This window comes from Nannospalax galili, unplaced genomic scaffold (genome assembly GCF_000622305.1).
Source record: "Nannospalax galili isolate Female #2095 unplaced genomic scaffold, S.galili_v1.0 scaffold2241, whole genome shotgun sequence".
In the NCBI taxonomy this organism is placed as follows: domain Eukaryota; kingdom Metazoa; phylum Chordata; class Mammalia; order Rodentia; family Spalacidae; genus Nannospalax; species Nannospalax galili.
Window position 1 is genome coordinate 260,346 of NW_008344288.1, and position 15,571 is coordinate 275,916.

General features: G+C 43.4%; 1 protein-coding gene across 4 annotated transcripts in view; it reads left to right on the forward strand.

Annotated features, from left to right (window-relative positions):
• Nucleotides 1–15,571, forward strand: part of Supt6h (SPT6 homolog, histone chaperone and transcription elongation factor) — a 40,478-nt gene that overhangs the window by 1,542 nt on the left and 23,365 nt on the right. For 2 of the 4 annotated variants that reach the window (XM_008840599.3, XM_029567146.1), the window contains exons 2-10: nucleotides 10,506–10,647; nucleotides 11,256–11,414; nucleotides 11,516–11,592; nucleotides 11,935–12,127; nucleotides 12,760–12,844; nucleotides 13,387–13,660; nucleotides 14,443–14,544; nucleotides 14,786–14,902; nucleotides 15,398–15,487. In XM_008840599.3, coding sequence (XP_008838821.1) covers nucleotides 10,539–10,647; nucleotides 11,256–11,414; nucleotides 11,516–11,592; nucleotides 11,935–12,127; nucleotides 12,760–12,844; nucleotides 13,387–13,660; nucleotides 14,443–14,544; nucleotides 14,786–14,902; nucleotides 15,398–15,487 — 1,206 coding nt within the window. In that variant the 5' untranslated portion in view covers nucleotides 10,506–10,538. Of the gene's footprint in view, nucleotides 1–4,218; nucleotides 4,302–4,725; nucleotides 4,882–10,505; nucleotides 10,648–11,255; nucleotides 11,415–11,515; nucleotides 11,593–11,934; nucleotides 12,128–12,759; nucleotides 12,845–13,386; nucleotides 13,661–14,442; nucleotides 14,545–14,785; nucleotides 14,903–15,397; nucleotides 15,488–15,571 lie in introns of all 4 variants that reach the window. The other 2 variants (XM_008840600.2, XM_017800000.2) reach the window with 2 other exon arrangements.

The window sequence follows — 15,571 nt, forward strand, 5'->3', positions numbered from 1 at the left end:
AGCCTATAAATCCTCAGGGAGTGGCAGGGGCCACTGAGTTACATTAATTTCTTTAGGAAAAAGTTTAGTGCCACTGTTTATCCAAAATTGAAAGTTAGTCTTCATTGTTTTAATTACAAAAGCCTGACGCAGGAACGGAGAGGCTGAGCCAGAAAGATCTCAGATCCTGAGTTGGAGCTATATTGGGAGACCTTGTCTCAAACTCTTATGTCCCCAAGCCTCCCCAGTTCCAGGATTATAAGCATGTGCTACCAGATGCAGCTTTATCATAATTTTTTCAATTCTCCCTTCATAGTCAGATTTCTACCTATGCCAGTTAACTTTTCTCATATTTGAAGTTTCAGGTAATCCCAATATAGCTTTTTTAGCCACTCATCAGAATTACTGGGGTCACCAGTGTCTACTATGTTACCAAATCTAGTATTGATACTCTGTTCTCATTTTCCTCAGTCTCCAGACTGTTGAATAGTTTACACCTTGAAGTGCTCCTCTCTTGGCTGTTGCTAATACTTTGCTCCTGGATTTTCTCCACTGAGTTGGCTGTTCTTTTTTCATCTTTTAAAAAATTTACTTAAAAAAATTTTTTTTTTTAATTTATGTGTATGAGTGCTTTGCCTCCATGGATAAGTGCCTGTGGAGTCCAGAAGAGAGGGTTAGATCCCCTGGAACTGGAGTTACAGGCAGTTAAGTTCCCATGTGGGAGTTTGTAACCATACCCTGGTCCTTCTAGTGCAGCAAACGCTTGTAGCCATGGAGCTTCTTTGCTTTACATTTTTAGCCTCTTTTCATTACATTTTTATCTGTTCATTTTGCATACATATGGGGCAGGGCTACACTTGTGTGTGCAAGTCAGAGGTCAACTTTTGGGAGTTAGTTCTCTCCTTCCATTATGTGGGCCTGGGGGTTGAACTTGGGTCCTCAGACTTGGTGGTGGGGACCTTTACCCACTGAGCCTTCTCACTGGCCCTTATTATTATTAGCCAATCTTTTGTTACCATTCTTGTTTTGTTTTACTTTTTGTTTTTTTCTCAATCTGGATTAATTCATTCTTCCTTAGGCAATCCAATTGTCCTCCACTCCCCAGAGGTTAAAGTTAAAGATAGTATAACCATATTGATGTTGAACTTAGTACAGATACCGAATCAACATAGTCTACTACAGCCCAGAACTGTATTCAAGCAATCCTCCTTCCTTAGCCTCACAAGTAGCTGGGACTATAGACATGTTTGTTTATTTGAGTCAGGGTCTTGCTTTATAGCTTAGGCTGGCCCTGACTTTTGATCCTCCTGCCTCAGCCTCATTACTTCAGTCTCCTTCACCAAATACTTTCTCCTCTCTACCTCATGTCTAAATGTTGGGTTTCTCTTGGGGCTTTATTTACTATTTGAAAGCTGGCAACTCCAAGTTCAGATCCTCTCTCTTTGCCCCAGAATCAAGTGTGAGAATGCCTGTTTAATTATAGCTAATTTGGATATCTTTTAGTCACCCCAAAGTGGACATAACCAAAAGAAAATTGTGGACTCCCATCACTGCAGACCTGATATTCCCCATCTCACTAAGTGGAACTCCCATCACTGCAGACCTGATATTCCCCATCTCACTAAGTGGAACTCCCATCACTGCAGACCTGATATTCCCCATCTCACTAAGTGGAACTCCCATCACTGCAGACCTGATATTCCCCATCTCACTAAGTGGAACTCCCATCTACATGGTTACCAAAACCAGAGCTCTGAGAATAATCTTTTAATTATTCTCCCTTACTACCGCTCTTCCCCAGCCTCTCAGTAAGTCATGTAGCTTTTACCTCCGGAATATCTTCTCCATCTTCACCATTCTAGGCCACCATTATCTTTTACCTGAGCTATGAAAACAGTTACCTCAATTTTCCATTTTCCCTCAGATTCCCCTCCAGTCCATTTTCTATGAATCAGGAACCTGTCAAATTGTAGCTTGTTATTTTCCAGTGTCTTTCCATAGTCTTCATGGTATAAGTAAGCTCTTCCTCATATTCTACCGCATTCACTATGCCTGGTCACATAGGCTTTAACATTACCTACCACATACTAAGCTTTTGCTCACTTTTTCTACTGGCTCCTGTTCCCCATTTTCCCTTTGTTATCTCAGCATAATTAAACTCAGCTTCTCAGAAGTGAGGGTGTATTTTTCCTTCCTAGCACTTAAAGCAAGGCTTATTTTATTCCTTTGGCTTGTCTCCTGGATGGAGCCTTGTCTTCTACATGTGTGTCATATGTTAGGCACTGATTAAATATGTTTTGAATTAGCAAGTAAATACATTCTTAGTTTAAACTCTAGTAGCTTCCTGTCACCTTTAGTGTACGGTATAAAACCTTTAATTTTCCCCATAAGATGTACCTTCACATGAACTGATCTCTGTTGGCTGCCATTATTCATGCCTTACACAAAAGACTCTTCAATGCCTCCCCACAGCTACCTTCCAAAGCAATCAGCTCCTAGGCTTTACATTTCACTTTTATTTAAAGGCCTTTATTTATTAAATACACTTCCTTGGGCCTGGAGAGATGGCTCAGTGGTTAGGAGCATTGACTGCGCTTGCAGAGGACCTGGGTTCAATCCCTAGCACCCACGTGGCAGCCAACATCCTTCCTTAACTCCCAGTTCCAGGGGAATCCGACATCTCTTCTGACCTTCAAGAGCACTGTACAACACGGGTACATTTCGTGCATTTACATACATGTAGGCAATATACTCATACACATAAAATAAAAATAATAAATACTTTAAATATGCTTCCTCAAAACCAGTTAGGTCCCTTACTATAGGATCCCATATTCTGTTCTAGTCTTTGTGACAGGATCTCAATATGCATCCCAAGCTTGCCTCCAGCTTGCAGTTCTCTTGCTTCAGCCTCCCAGGTACTAGAATTGGAGACATACGTGGTGCCACCATTGCCACCCTGTGTTTTATCATAAAGTTATTTTCTCAGCCAGGCGTGGTGGCACACACCTGTAGTCCCAGCACTTGGGAGGCAGAGGCAGGTGGATCTCTGTGAGTTCAAGGCCAGCCTGGTCTACATAGTGAGTTCCAGGATGGCTGGCGCTACAGAGAGACCCTGTCTCAAAAAAACCAAAAAAAAAAAAAAAGTTATTTTCTTTTTCTTTACTATGAGTATTGTGTGTGTATGATGTGTAGGTGTGGTGTTCATGCATGTGGAAATTAAGTAACAGCTTTGTGGAGTCAGTTTTCTGCTTCTACCTTTACATCAGTTTCAGGATTGAACCCTTGGGAGGTCAGACTTGAAAGGCATTTCACCAGCCCCCAGCCTATATTTTAAACAACTGTATTTTGTGTAATGAGGTCTTTTCAGAAGTAGTTTTTAAAACTCAGACTTTAAAATATACAGGTTCATCCCGGGCGTGGTGGTGCACACCTTCAATCCCAGCACTCGCCTTCAATCCCAGCACTCAGGAGGCAGAGGCAAGCAGATCTCTGTGAGTTCAAGGCCAGCCTGGTCTACATAGTTCCTGGACAGCTGGGGCTACAGGGAGACCCTGTCTCAAAAAGACCAAAAAAAAAAAAATTAAATAAATAAATAAATAAAATCTAAAAATAAATAAATAAGCCGGGCATGGCGGTGCATGCCTTTAATCCTAGCACTTGGGAGGCAGAGGCAGGCGGGTTTCTGTGAGTTCAAGCACAGCCTGGTCTACATAGTTCCTGGACAGCTGGGGCTATAGGGAGACCCTGTCTCAAAAAAATGTTTCAGGTTCTGAAACATTTGTTTTTGCAAACTTTTAGGTTTTTATATTCTAAATGGGCATTCACTTGAAAATACCTTTGAAATTGACTCACAAAATGTACAATGTGAAGTTTTGCTTTTTGTTTTTTGGAGTCTTTTTGAGACAGGGTCTCCCTGTAACCCCAGCTGGCCTGGAACTCACTACGTAGACCAGGCAGACCTTGAACTCACAGAGATCTGCCTGCCTCTGCCTCCCAAGTGCTGGGACTACAGGTGTGCACCACCACACCCAGCTCGTGAAGTATTTTTTAGTTTGCCCTCACCCCTCAGCTGAGGACTGAACCCAGGGCCTTGCGCTTACTAGGCAAATGCTCAACCACTGAGCTAAATCCCCAACTCCATGTTCTGTCATTTAAACCCCACAACAGATTTTGGGGTCTAGTCTCCAGACAACTGTACCCTTTCAAACTTGAGTTTTTGCCCTTTTTTCTTTTCAGGAAAAGTGAGTAAGAAGTCCTGAGAGTAGGAGGGTGTCAAGGGGAGATACCTCACTCCTCACTTAGGCATCATCTTTTCTGAGGTACTCCACAGCTTCTGTCTTCATATTCTCATTGTTAATTAGGGAATTTTGTTTTGTTTTGCTTTCCTACTGGTGGGAATTTAACTGGGGCCTTGGGCATGGAAGGCAAGCATTCTACCACTGAGACACCCCACATTCATATTTTGTCCTAGCTTCATTTACAAGTTTCTCTGATGAAAATTGTGAACTCTACCAGTGAGGAAGCATATTTTATTCATTTTCACTTACCCTGTCCCAGAATAGAGCTTGGCCCTAAAATAGAAAGATAGTGAATGTAAATTGAAGCTGTAAAGCAGTGGGGATTAACAGTAGATCTTTTTTCCGCATGGTCTCTTAATTGCCTCTTACAAATTTTTGGTGGAAGGGAGGAACTGCTGAGGCCCTCCTCTGTGGCAATCTGATCCCAACTCCATTCCTCTTCCAGAGAATGTCCTGGTAACCACCAGCCTCTCCCTTTGAGCCACATCTTATACTGCAGCTGTGCTTCTGCCTGGGGAAACCTCCCTCCACCACCCTACTCAAGACCTATTCCAGTTGCAAATTTAACTTACAGTCTGAATGTGAGGAAAATTTGAAGAATGTAAGTACTAAATGCAAAAATCAAAACCACAATAAGCTCATCCCAAATATCCTATGTTAATAATAATCATATTCACACAAGTGTTGTTTTTTTGTTGTGGAGTAGCTGCTGCTTGGCACCTTTAGCCTGCAGTGCTGATACAGCACTGCACATGTAATGAGTGAAAGTAGAAAATAAGGGTTGCTTCTGACACATCTCCTTTAACTGAAACTCTTGGCATTGAGCTTGATTGGGGGCTTTCCTCGATGATAGCACAGGGCGTGCTTTATTGCTAACGTAGACTGACAGAGAAGGGAACACAGCAGTCTTCCCAAGCTACATGGAGCCAGGAGCACCAGCTACCCCCAGGACAAAAAAAGGCTGTTGTTTTCCTCAGGTAGGCTGTCTGTTTCCCTCCGTTAAATAGGCTGGGGACATTTAATCTGTATGAGCCGACATTTATTTTTAAGATGTTGACCCTTTAAAAGACTTAATTCAGGGCCAGGCATGGTGGCGCACGCCTTTAATCCCAGTACTCAGGAGGCAGAGGCAGGCAGATCTCTGTGAGTTCAAGGCCAGCCTGGTCTACATAGTGAGTTCCAGGCCAGCTGGGGCTACAGGGAGACCCTGTCTCAAAAAGACCAAAAAAAAAGATGGAATTCATGGTATGATGGCCTAATTAAAGCAAATTATGTGTGGGGCCTATTGTACCCAAATCTAGGTACACAACACCTAGAGGGATACAGCTTTCCTGATACAGAATCACAAATGGCCTTATAATGCTTCTTGTACAGCCATTATTTTCTTTGTTTTTTGGTTTTTTGGGGTTTGTTTGTTTGTTTGTTTTGGTCTTTTTGCCCTGGAACTCACTATGTAGACCACTGGCCTTGAATTCACAGAGATCCTCCTGCCTCTGCCTCCCAAGTGCTGGGATTAAAGGGGTGCGCCACCACGCCCAGCTTATTTTCATAGTTTTTATTAGTTCCTCAACTGGATATGGTCTCTGTCTTCAGAAACTTTTCATCTTAAGTGTGGGAAAGAGGCATATGCACAGGACAGGACAGGCTGGAAGATGCTGAGTTTATCAGCTACCAGCTTCAAGGTTCTGAGATGGAAACTTCATGTTACATGGTTTGATATTTTTTTTTTTCTACTCTATGTTTTGGGGGATTATTTCTTATTTTGTTTTGAAACATAGTTTAAGCTGTCCTTGAAATCACTGTGTCACCAAGAATGACATGTATGGTGAGTGTATGTGTCCACACATGCATGTGGAAGCTAGAGGACTCCCTCAGGTGTCATTCTTCAAGCTCTCCACCTTGTTTTTGTTGTTGTTTGTTTGTTTTATTTTTATGTATATGAGTGTATTGCTTGCATGTATGTAAGTACACCCATGCCATGCAGTGCCTGTGGAGGACAGAGGGTGTCAGATCCCCTGGAACTGGAGTTACAGATGGTTGTTAGTCACTATGTGAATGCTGGGATTCGAACATCGGTCTTCTGCAAGAACAGCCAATGTCTTAACCAGTGAGCCATCTCCCCCCCCCCCTTGTTTTTTAACAGGGTTTTAATTGTGTGAGCCTTATCAAGTAGGCTAGGCAAGGGATCCGCCTGTTTCCACCTCCCCAGCACTGGGATTACTAGTCTGTGCCACCAAATCCAGCCTTTTCATATGGATTCTATGGATGTAACTCATGTCTCTGGGGATTTCCTGACAAACACTGAATCAACTAAGCTTTCTCGCCAGCCCATGACCTTACACTTCTGATCCTCCTGCTTCTTCTTCCTGAAACCTGGGATTATATGAATGAGCTGTCACACCCAGTTTTTGCGGTGCTAGAGATTGAATTTAGGACTTCCTGCATACTAAGCAAGTGATCTACCTACTGAGCCACACCCCCAACCCCCCTGTCCTGTGTGTTCTTTTTTAATGCCCTACTCAAGGCTCAGGAAACTCCTTGTTAGGGTGTTCAGAGTTCTTCACTGCTATTTCCAGGCTTAGGGTGTGTTAAAAAGCAGGAAAGTAGATGATGAATTTGTTATTTTGTTAGTTAGTACAAAATTACAGAATACTAAAGAAAATTGGGCCTAGAACTTAAGTTGAAGCCCAGTGAACACTTAGTGAAACAGTGTATTCTTGGCTGATTTTGGTGGTGTACACCTGAAATTTTAGCACCTAGGGGGTGGGGGCAGGAAGATGGAAAGTTCAAGGTCATCCTTGGCTGCATAGCAAATTTGTAGCCATACTGGGTTACAATGAGGCACCATCTCAAAAAAAAAAAAGGTGAGGGAGGTTAGGGAGATGGCTCTGCAGTTAAGAGTACTGCCTGTTCTTGGAAAGGATCTGGGTTCAAACATCCAATTCCAGGGCATCCAACACCCTCTCTGGCCTCCACAAGCATTTTATGCATGGATACACTTACTACATGCAGACAAAACACTTATACACATAAAGTAAAAATAAGTAAATTAGTTAATTTTAAAAAACAAACCTGAAGTGGTAGCATACACCTTTAATCCCAGCACTTGGTTTTGGTTTTTTTTTGTTTGAGCTTGTTTTTGTTTTTTTAGACAGGGTCTCAGCCTTGATGTCCTCTGTTGCAGGTTTCCTCGCGGGTCCATCCCACCAGGAACTGCAGGGAACAAGGGTTCTGGCCGAGGTGGGGTTGAGCAGCGGGGAGTCAACACACAGACACCAGGAGTCAAGTAGAAGCAGGCACTAGGCAAGGTGCTGCATACTCGTTTATTGCTGGAAGGGGCAGGCCTTATATATCTCTCCCCTGCCCCCAGTGTCCCATAAGCTGGTGTGTCACTCCCTGATAGATCCTCTCATCCAGGCCTCCAGGGGCAGATTAGGTTGGCTCTTTCACTGAAGCGCGGGCTGCATTCTCAAGGTGGAAGCTGTGTTCTCTAGTGCGGCCTTTGCTTAGGCCTGGCGCTTCCTCTTCTACAGTCCTCAAACTCTGAGAGAGACACCTGCCTCTGCCTTCTGAGTACTGGGATTAAAGGCTGGCACCACTATGCCTGGATTTTTGTTTTTTGGGGAAGGCAGAGGCAGACAGATCCCTGTGAGTTCCAGACCAGACAGGATTATGTATTGACACCTTGTCTCAAAAAAAAAACAAAACAATAGATTCTTTTTTTTTTAATTTGTTATTTTATCTATATGAGTATATTGCCTACATGTGTGTAAGTGCTCCCATGTCACACAATGCCTGTAGAGATCTGAAGAAGGCATTGGATTCCCCCAGAACTGGAGTTAATTTCTTATTATAGGAGGGGCAGAGAGCAACTTTGTGGAATTCTCTCCTTCCATTTTTACATGGGATCAGGGATTGAACTCAGGTCATTGGGTTTTGTATGACAAGTGCCTTTATCCACTGAGCCATCTCAGAGCCTTCTTTTTTTTTCTTTTTTTTTTTTTTAATTTTATTATTGGTGTGTGTATGTGTGAGCGTGTGCACACACATGTGCATGCCATGGTATGTGGTCAGGGACAACTTTCAGGAATCTCTCCCTCTGCCATTGGTTCCAGGAATAGAGCTCAGATCATCAGGCTCGGGTACTGCTACTGTCATTTTCCAGATGATACAAGTATTAGGCGTGAGATCAGAATTTGTTACCTACACTTTAGCCCATCAGTCTTTCCATTTATTCTATAGGCCTTGGAAGACTTATAGAAATCTTTTTGGAAGGGAGGTATCTTAGCTTTAACTCTCAACTTGACATAACCTACAGTCAGCTGAGAGGAGAGAGCCTCGATTGGGGAATTGCTTAGACCTGATTGGCCTGTGGGCATGTGGCAGTGTGTGGGGGGGTTGTCTTGATTGTTAATTAATGTGGGAGGACCAGCCCACAGTGAGCAGTGCCATAGTTAGGCAAGTGGTCCTCGACCGTATAAGAAAGTTAGCTGAGTATAGGTCGGCCAGTGAGCCAACTTGCAAGCAGCATCCTCAATAGTGGTATTTCTTGGCTATGAAATGAGTTCCTTGGTAAGAAGCAATGCTGTGTGGAATAGCAAGCAGGCCTGTCTTTAAATTCCTGCCTTGACTTCTCTCATTGAAGGACTGTGACCTAATTGTAAGCTAAATACTTTTCCTCCTCTAAATTGCTTTTCATCAGTGTTTTATCACAACAACATAAATTAAACCAAGAACAGGAGGCAAATGACACAAATGGTTTCATTGTTCTAATGTTTTCTGAAGAGACTTTTTCACCCAAGTTCTCCCAGCCAGCAGGTATGAGATTAAAATCATACAGTGTTGTTTAATCTCTTGAAGGGGGATTTTTCTTTTGATTCTGTTAGAGTTTTGTTTTTAATTTTTTTTAAAGCACTATACATAAAGCTGGCAGTTACTGTTTCCCAAACTTCCTGTGAGCACCATCATAACCTCACTTACGTAATTATTAGTTATGTAATGTTACGTAAGTAACATTAGTTGCTTTCTTCATTTGCAAAGTTCTTTTCCAAATGGTAAAAGAGGTAAAACTCCTTGATTAAGAGAAATGATAAAACCAAGTGTGATAGCTAATGCCTGGAATCCTAGCACTGGACAGATAGAAGCTGGAGGATTGCTTTGAATTCAAGACTAGCCTGATTACAGAGTGAAACCCTGTCTCGGGACACAAATAGAGAAATAGAAAGAAATAATACCTGTGTAAGTTTTGTATAATTGCTTTTTTAGGGGCTCAGCGGTACTGACTGCTCTTGCAAAGCACCCAGGTTTGGTTCCCAGCACCCACTTTGAGACTAATAGTCCTCTATGATTCCAGTTCCAAGGGATTTGCCTTCTGGTCTTCATGGGCATTGCGTGGAGGCAAAACACTCATACACTTACAATAAAAATAAGTACATAAAAAAATACAAAAACAGTTACCTATTAGAAAAGTATGTACATGCCGGGCATGGTGGTGCATGCCTTTGATCCTGGCACCCGGGAGGCAGAGGGAGGCGGATTTCTGTGAGTTCAAGGCCAGCCTGTTCTGCATAGCGACTTCCAGGCCAGCTGGGGCTACAGGGAGACCCTGTCTCAAAAAGCCAAAGATAAAGTATATACACGAGAGGGGCTGGAGACAGAGCTCAGTGGTTAAGAACACATACTGCTCTTCAGAGGACCAAGTTCAGTCCCAAGCACCCATGTCAGGCAGCTTTCAGCTCACAATCGAGAGCTTTTACCTCTGGCCTTCATGGACACCTACACTCGTGCACATACCCACACAAAGGCACACAGACATACACAAAATTTAAAATAAAATATACATGAGAGGAAGAATAGTAAATGGAAGAGGAATCAAACCCAGGGCCTAATGCCAGGCATGGCGGTGCATGCCTTTAATCCCACCCTCCAGAGGCAGAGGCAAGTGGATCTCTGAAATCAAGGCCAACCTGGTCCACATAGTCAGTTTCAGGCAGGCTGGGACTAGGAAGACACTAACAAAAACAACAACAAAACCCCAAGGTCTAAGCAAGCTTTTTACCCCCTGAACCACAGGCCCAGCCACCTGATTCTTACCACATAGAAATGATTTTGTGAGTGGACAGAGCCAGGTCAGATAGCTACAAGGCTTTTTGTGGGCAAGTTTAAAAGCCCTCTATAAAATCAAATATTTTGCTTTGTTTTGTTTTCCCCTACCTTCCTTCCTAGTCGTCTTCAGGCAGGCTGTGAGAAGCTGCCACAATGTCTGATTTTGTGGAAAGCGAAGCTGAGGAGTCAGAGGAAGAATACAATGATGAAGGCGAGGTGGTACCTCGAGTCACCAAGAAGTTTGTGGAAGAGGAGGATGATGGTGAGGAGGCCCCAGCCTCAAGCTTCTCCCCACTATTCCTAAGCTTTGGATAGTTGGAGTCTTGCTGATGAAAGGCTCAGACTGAGCACAGAAGTTCTCACACATGAGGTACCAGCTTGAGAACGTTCAGTCATTCTTCGAAAATGCTTAGAGCGTCTATTTGCTATATCTTAGGCACAGTGCCTAGAACTAGGAAGATAAAGATGCAGCCATTTACATTAATGGGAGTTTACATTAGTGATTGGGAATAGGCAGTAAACTGATAAATAAATCCCTATGTAATATTTCCCTCTGTTAGCCCCAGTAGTGTTTATGAACCCAGTTTCATGTAAACTAAGGAAAATAGGTTACTGGTAGCTGTAAAACTTTTAAGGAGACAAATTGGGAAGGTCATTTTTCTTAAAGACAGGTGATAGATGTGGAAAAGAAACCATCCATCCCAGATGTTGCTGCTCCAAGTCAGTAGCATTGCATAAGGCAGAAGAGTTGACATGTCATCTGAGTCATTATCAGGACAGATGGATAACTGAAGTTAAGTGTGTAGCTTTGCTGTACCCCTCTCCCACTGACCTGTTCTCGATCTCCATGCCTCAAACATGCGTTTTCAGATGAGGAGGAGGAGGAGGAGAACCTAGATGATCAAGATGAGCAAGGTAACCTGAAAGGCTTTATCAATGATGATGATGATGAAGATGAAGGAGAGGAGGATGAGGGCAGTGACTCTGGTGATTCAGAAGATGATGTTGGCCATAAGAAGAGAAAACGCAGTGAGTAGTCTATCCCCAGATCAGCTCAGTCTGGGGTAGAAGTTGCAGTGGGAAAGGGACCTTCCTATCACCAGGGCTAACAAAAATTTTGTTTTCTTCAGCATCTTTTGATGACCGCCTAGAGGATGATGATTTTGATCTCATTGAGGAGAATTTAGGTGTTAAAGTCAAACGAGGAGTAAGTGCTTTATCCTTGTTCCTGAAGTTGAAAGAGAAAGTCTTAAATTTGTTTCCTTGGAGAGAAGACATATCCATAACAGGGCTTTTCAGGGAAGAGAAAGGTGCTTAGCATCATCATGCTGTGCAGCCTAGATTTGCATCCCAGATCTGATGTCTGTTAGAGAAAAATTTGTCAGTTTCAAGGGTGGGCCTTGGGGTTGGATGAACATCAACTCAGCGTCTTTCCCGTCTCACTTGATTAGTGTAGTAGTGGAGGGAATATGAGGATGACACTGGAAAGCAGGCATCCTTTTATTGGACCCCCCTCAGATCCTAATAAGGCACATTTTCTCACCACTAGCAAAAATTCCGACGTGTCAAAAAAATGTCAGATGATGAAGATGATGATGAAGAGGACTATGGCAAGGAAGAACATGAAAAAGAGGCTATTGCAGAGGAAATCTTCCAGGATGGGGAAGGGGAAGAAGGCCAAGAGGCTGTAGAGGCCCCTATGGCTCCTCCTGAGGAAGAGGAAGAAGATGATGAAGAGTCAGGTATGTGGGAGATACTGGGTAAGGAAGCCAACATTTGGGTGGATATTGAGAGATTTACTGCCCCTTAACAACAGAATAGAAAAATCATTCTTCGGGCCTGGAGAGATGGCTCAGCAGTTAAGAGCACTGACTGCTCTTGCAGAGGCCCTGGTTCGATTCCCAGCACCCACATGCTGGCTATGAACTGTCCTTAACTCCAGTTCCAGGGGAATCTGACGCCCTCTTCTGCCCTCTGTGGCATTGCACAACATAGGTGCACTCACATACATGCAGGTAATACAATAATAAATATTTTTTTTAAAAAGAGGCCGGGCATGGTGGTGCACACCTTTAATCCCAGCACTCTTGGAGGCAGAGGCAGGCAGATCTCTGTGAGTTCGAGGCCAGCCTAGTCTCCATAGCGAATCCAGGTCAGCTAGGGCTACAGGGAGACCCTGTCTCAAAAAAAAAAGAAAGAGAGAGAGAGAGAGAGAGAGAGAGAGAGAGAGATCATTCTTCAGCTATGGCCCTTCACATTTGAAACAAAGACATTCCTTTTCTGGATCCTCCCTGCTGTTCTCACTGGTAGGAACTAAAGCCATTCAGGCCAGACTCATCCCTGACTGAGCATTAACCTGTCCCTCTCCACCTAGATATTGACGACTTTATTGTGGATGATGATGGACAGCCTCTGAAAAAACCCAAATGGCGAAAAAAGCTTCCTGGATACACAGATGCGTAAGTGCAACCTGCTACCATGTAGTGCATTGAAAGGGCATATTCAGGAAGGAAGTCAGAGACCTCTTTCAAAATTAGAATTTTCTAGCTCTCAACCATTTTTTTTCTATGCCTCAGATCACCTCTATTAGGCAGCAAATTCCAGTTGCTCCTATAATCCCTGAGAGCTCTCTATATATGTCAACAGTGCCAAAGATAAACTTTTAGCACATGCCTTTAATCCTCGCACTTGGGGGGCAGAGGCAGGCAGATTTCTGTGAAAGCAAGTCTACCCTAGACTACATAGTAACTTCTAGGTCAGCTGGGGCTACAGCGAGACCCTGTCTCAAAAAAGAAAGAAAAAGATGGACTTTTTATGCTCTGTTAATAGTTTTCCCTGAAATATGCTCCAGGCACCCCTTTATTCCACAAATGAGTCTGGTTTTCCTACAGGCTTTTCTCTTTGCTTCCTTAAGTCCTCTGAGGCATGCAAAGGGCCTGGGCAGGGACTGCTTTCTCCTCTTACTGATCCTGAACCCACTGAGTCTTACTCTCACACACAGAGCTCTGCAAGAAGCGCAAGAGATCTTCGGTGTGGACTTTGATTATGACGAATTTGAGAAGTACAATGAATATGATGAAGAATTGGAGGAGGAGTATGAGTATGAGGATGACGAGGCCGAAGGTGAAATCCGTGTGCGCCCCAAGAAGACCACCAAGAAGCGTGTGAGCCGCAGAAGCATCTTTGAGATGTATGAGCCAAGTGAACTGGAAAGCAGCCACCTCACAGACCAAGACAATGAAATCCGAGCCACCGACTTGCCTGAGCGTTTCCAGGTAGGAAACCACTGACCTCTACTTTCTGCGGATCCACCATCTTCTCATAGCCAAGGGGGAGAAAACCTCATAGCCATCTGACAATGAGTAAACTCCATCATGGATATTGAAATCCATCTGATCCAGGTCCAGGGAAATCTGTTTATATTTTTGTTTATTTTGTAGTTCTGAGAATTAAACTTGGGATCTTAAATATAGTAAGCAAGAGCTTTACCACTCTGTCCTCACTCCTTTTAATTTCTTGTTTTGAAACAGGGTCTCACGCAGGCTGACACTGAACACACTCTGTAGCCTAAGCAGGTCTTAAACTTGTGGTCTTCCTGCCTCAGCCTCCTGAGTAGCTGGAATTACAGGCCTGATTTTGAAATGATATTCTTCTTCCCCCAACCCCCTGGTTTGGCTTGGTTTATTTGTTGTTGATGATTTATTGTTTTGTGCTGTTTTGTTTTGATTTTGAGACAAGTTCTCATTAGCCTTTAAACTTCTGATCCTCCTGTCTCCACCTTCTCACATGTGCTGAGATTATAGGCATGTACCTTCATGCCAGGTTTTGTGCTGCTGAGGATTGAACCCAGCGTTTTTTGCAAGCACTCTCCCAACCTAGCTATAGCCCCAGCCCTGAAAGGGCATTCTCTAGCAGATCTGTGAAATGAAATGCGTATTTCATGTCAGGTAACACTAGAAATATGTACCTGAGAAATCAGATGCTTCTGTCTAGAAATGGTATATGTTTCTTCCTAGTAGGATAGAGGCTAAAGACAGTCTCACCTTATCCCCTACAGCTCCGCTCCATTCCAGTTAAGGGAGCTGAAGATGATGAGCTAGAAGAAGAAGCTGACTGGATCTACAGAAATGCCTTTGCCACACCAACCATTTCTCTACAGGTACTCAAAGTTTTCTCTTGAACCAGAAGCCATATGGTTAAGATGGGAAGCCATTTCTTCCCTGTTCCATGCTTCTGTATACCTGGGAAAGAGTATGTATATATGCATATATGAGATTTTTTAGATTTCCTCAGACAAGGTCATCCTGTTATAAAGTTATTTTGTGAGGTAACACAAAGCAGATAACAGTGGCTTGCTGTTCTGAGGGGTTTTGTTTTGTTTTTTCCTTTTCCTACCATAGGAAAGCTGTGACTACCTGGACCGAGGACAACCAGCCAGTAGCTTCAGTCGAAAAGGACCCAGCACAATTCAGAAGATCAAAGAGGCCCTGGGCTTCATGCGAAATCAACACTTTGAGGTAGCTCCTCATGTAGCCCAGTGGTTAGAAATTCAGTTAGGTAGCTACCTAAATCAGGTGGTAACCCTCCTTCCCCATCCTTAGGAGGAGTTCCTTGACTAAGAAACATTAGGACTATCAAGAGGCCTAGTGGTGAAGGGGACAAGCTATCCTGTCTGCAACATTATCTTCTCCACTGGGGAGAGCACTTTCCTGGATGGACCAGTTGGGGAGGCTACTCTTCTGATTACTGAATTTCATGGAGCTATTTGACCAGAAAATTATAATTATTTATTATTTTTATTTTTATTTGGTCTTTTTGAGATAGGGTCTCCCTATAGTCCCAGCTGTCCTGGAACTCTTTATGTAGACCAGGCTGGCCTTGAACTCATAGAGATACACCCGCCTCTGGGATTAAAGGTGTGCACCACCATGCCCAGCAAGACCAGAAAATTATTATCCTCTATCAGAAGTGATACTTTCTTCTGGGTGACTACAGTCTCATTGCCACTTTAGGTGCCTTTTATTGCCTTCTACCGAAAGGAGTATGTGGAGCCTGAGTTGCACATCAATGATCTGTGGAGGGTGTGGCAGTGGGATGAAAAGGTAACATGGACAAAAGGCCCAGGAGGAGCACAAGCATTACCAGGGTACTATAACTCCAAGCCCTAGGATTGCCAAGTTATCCCC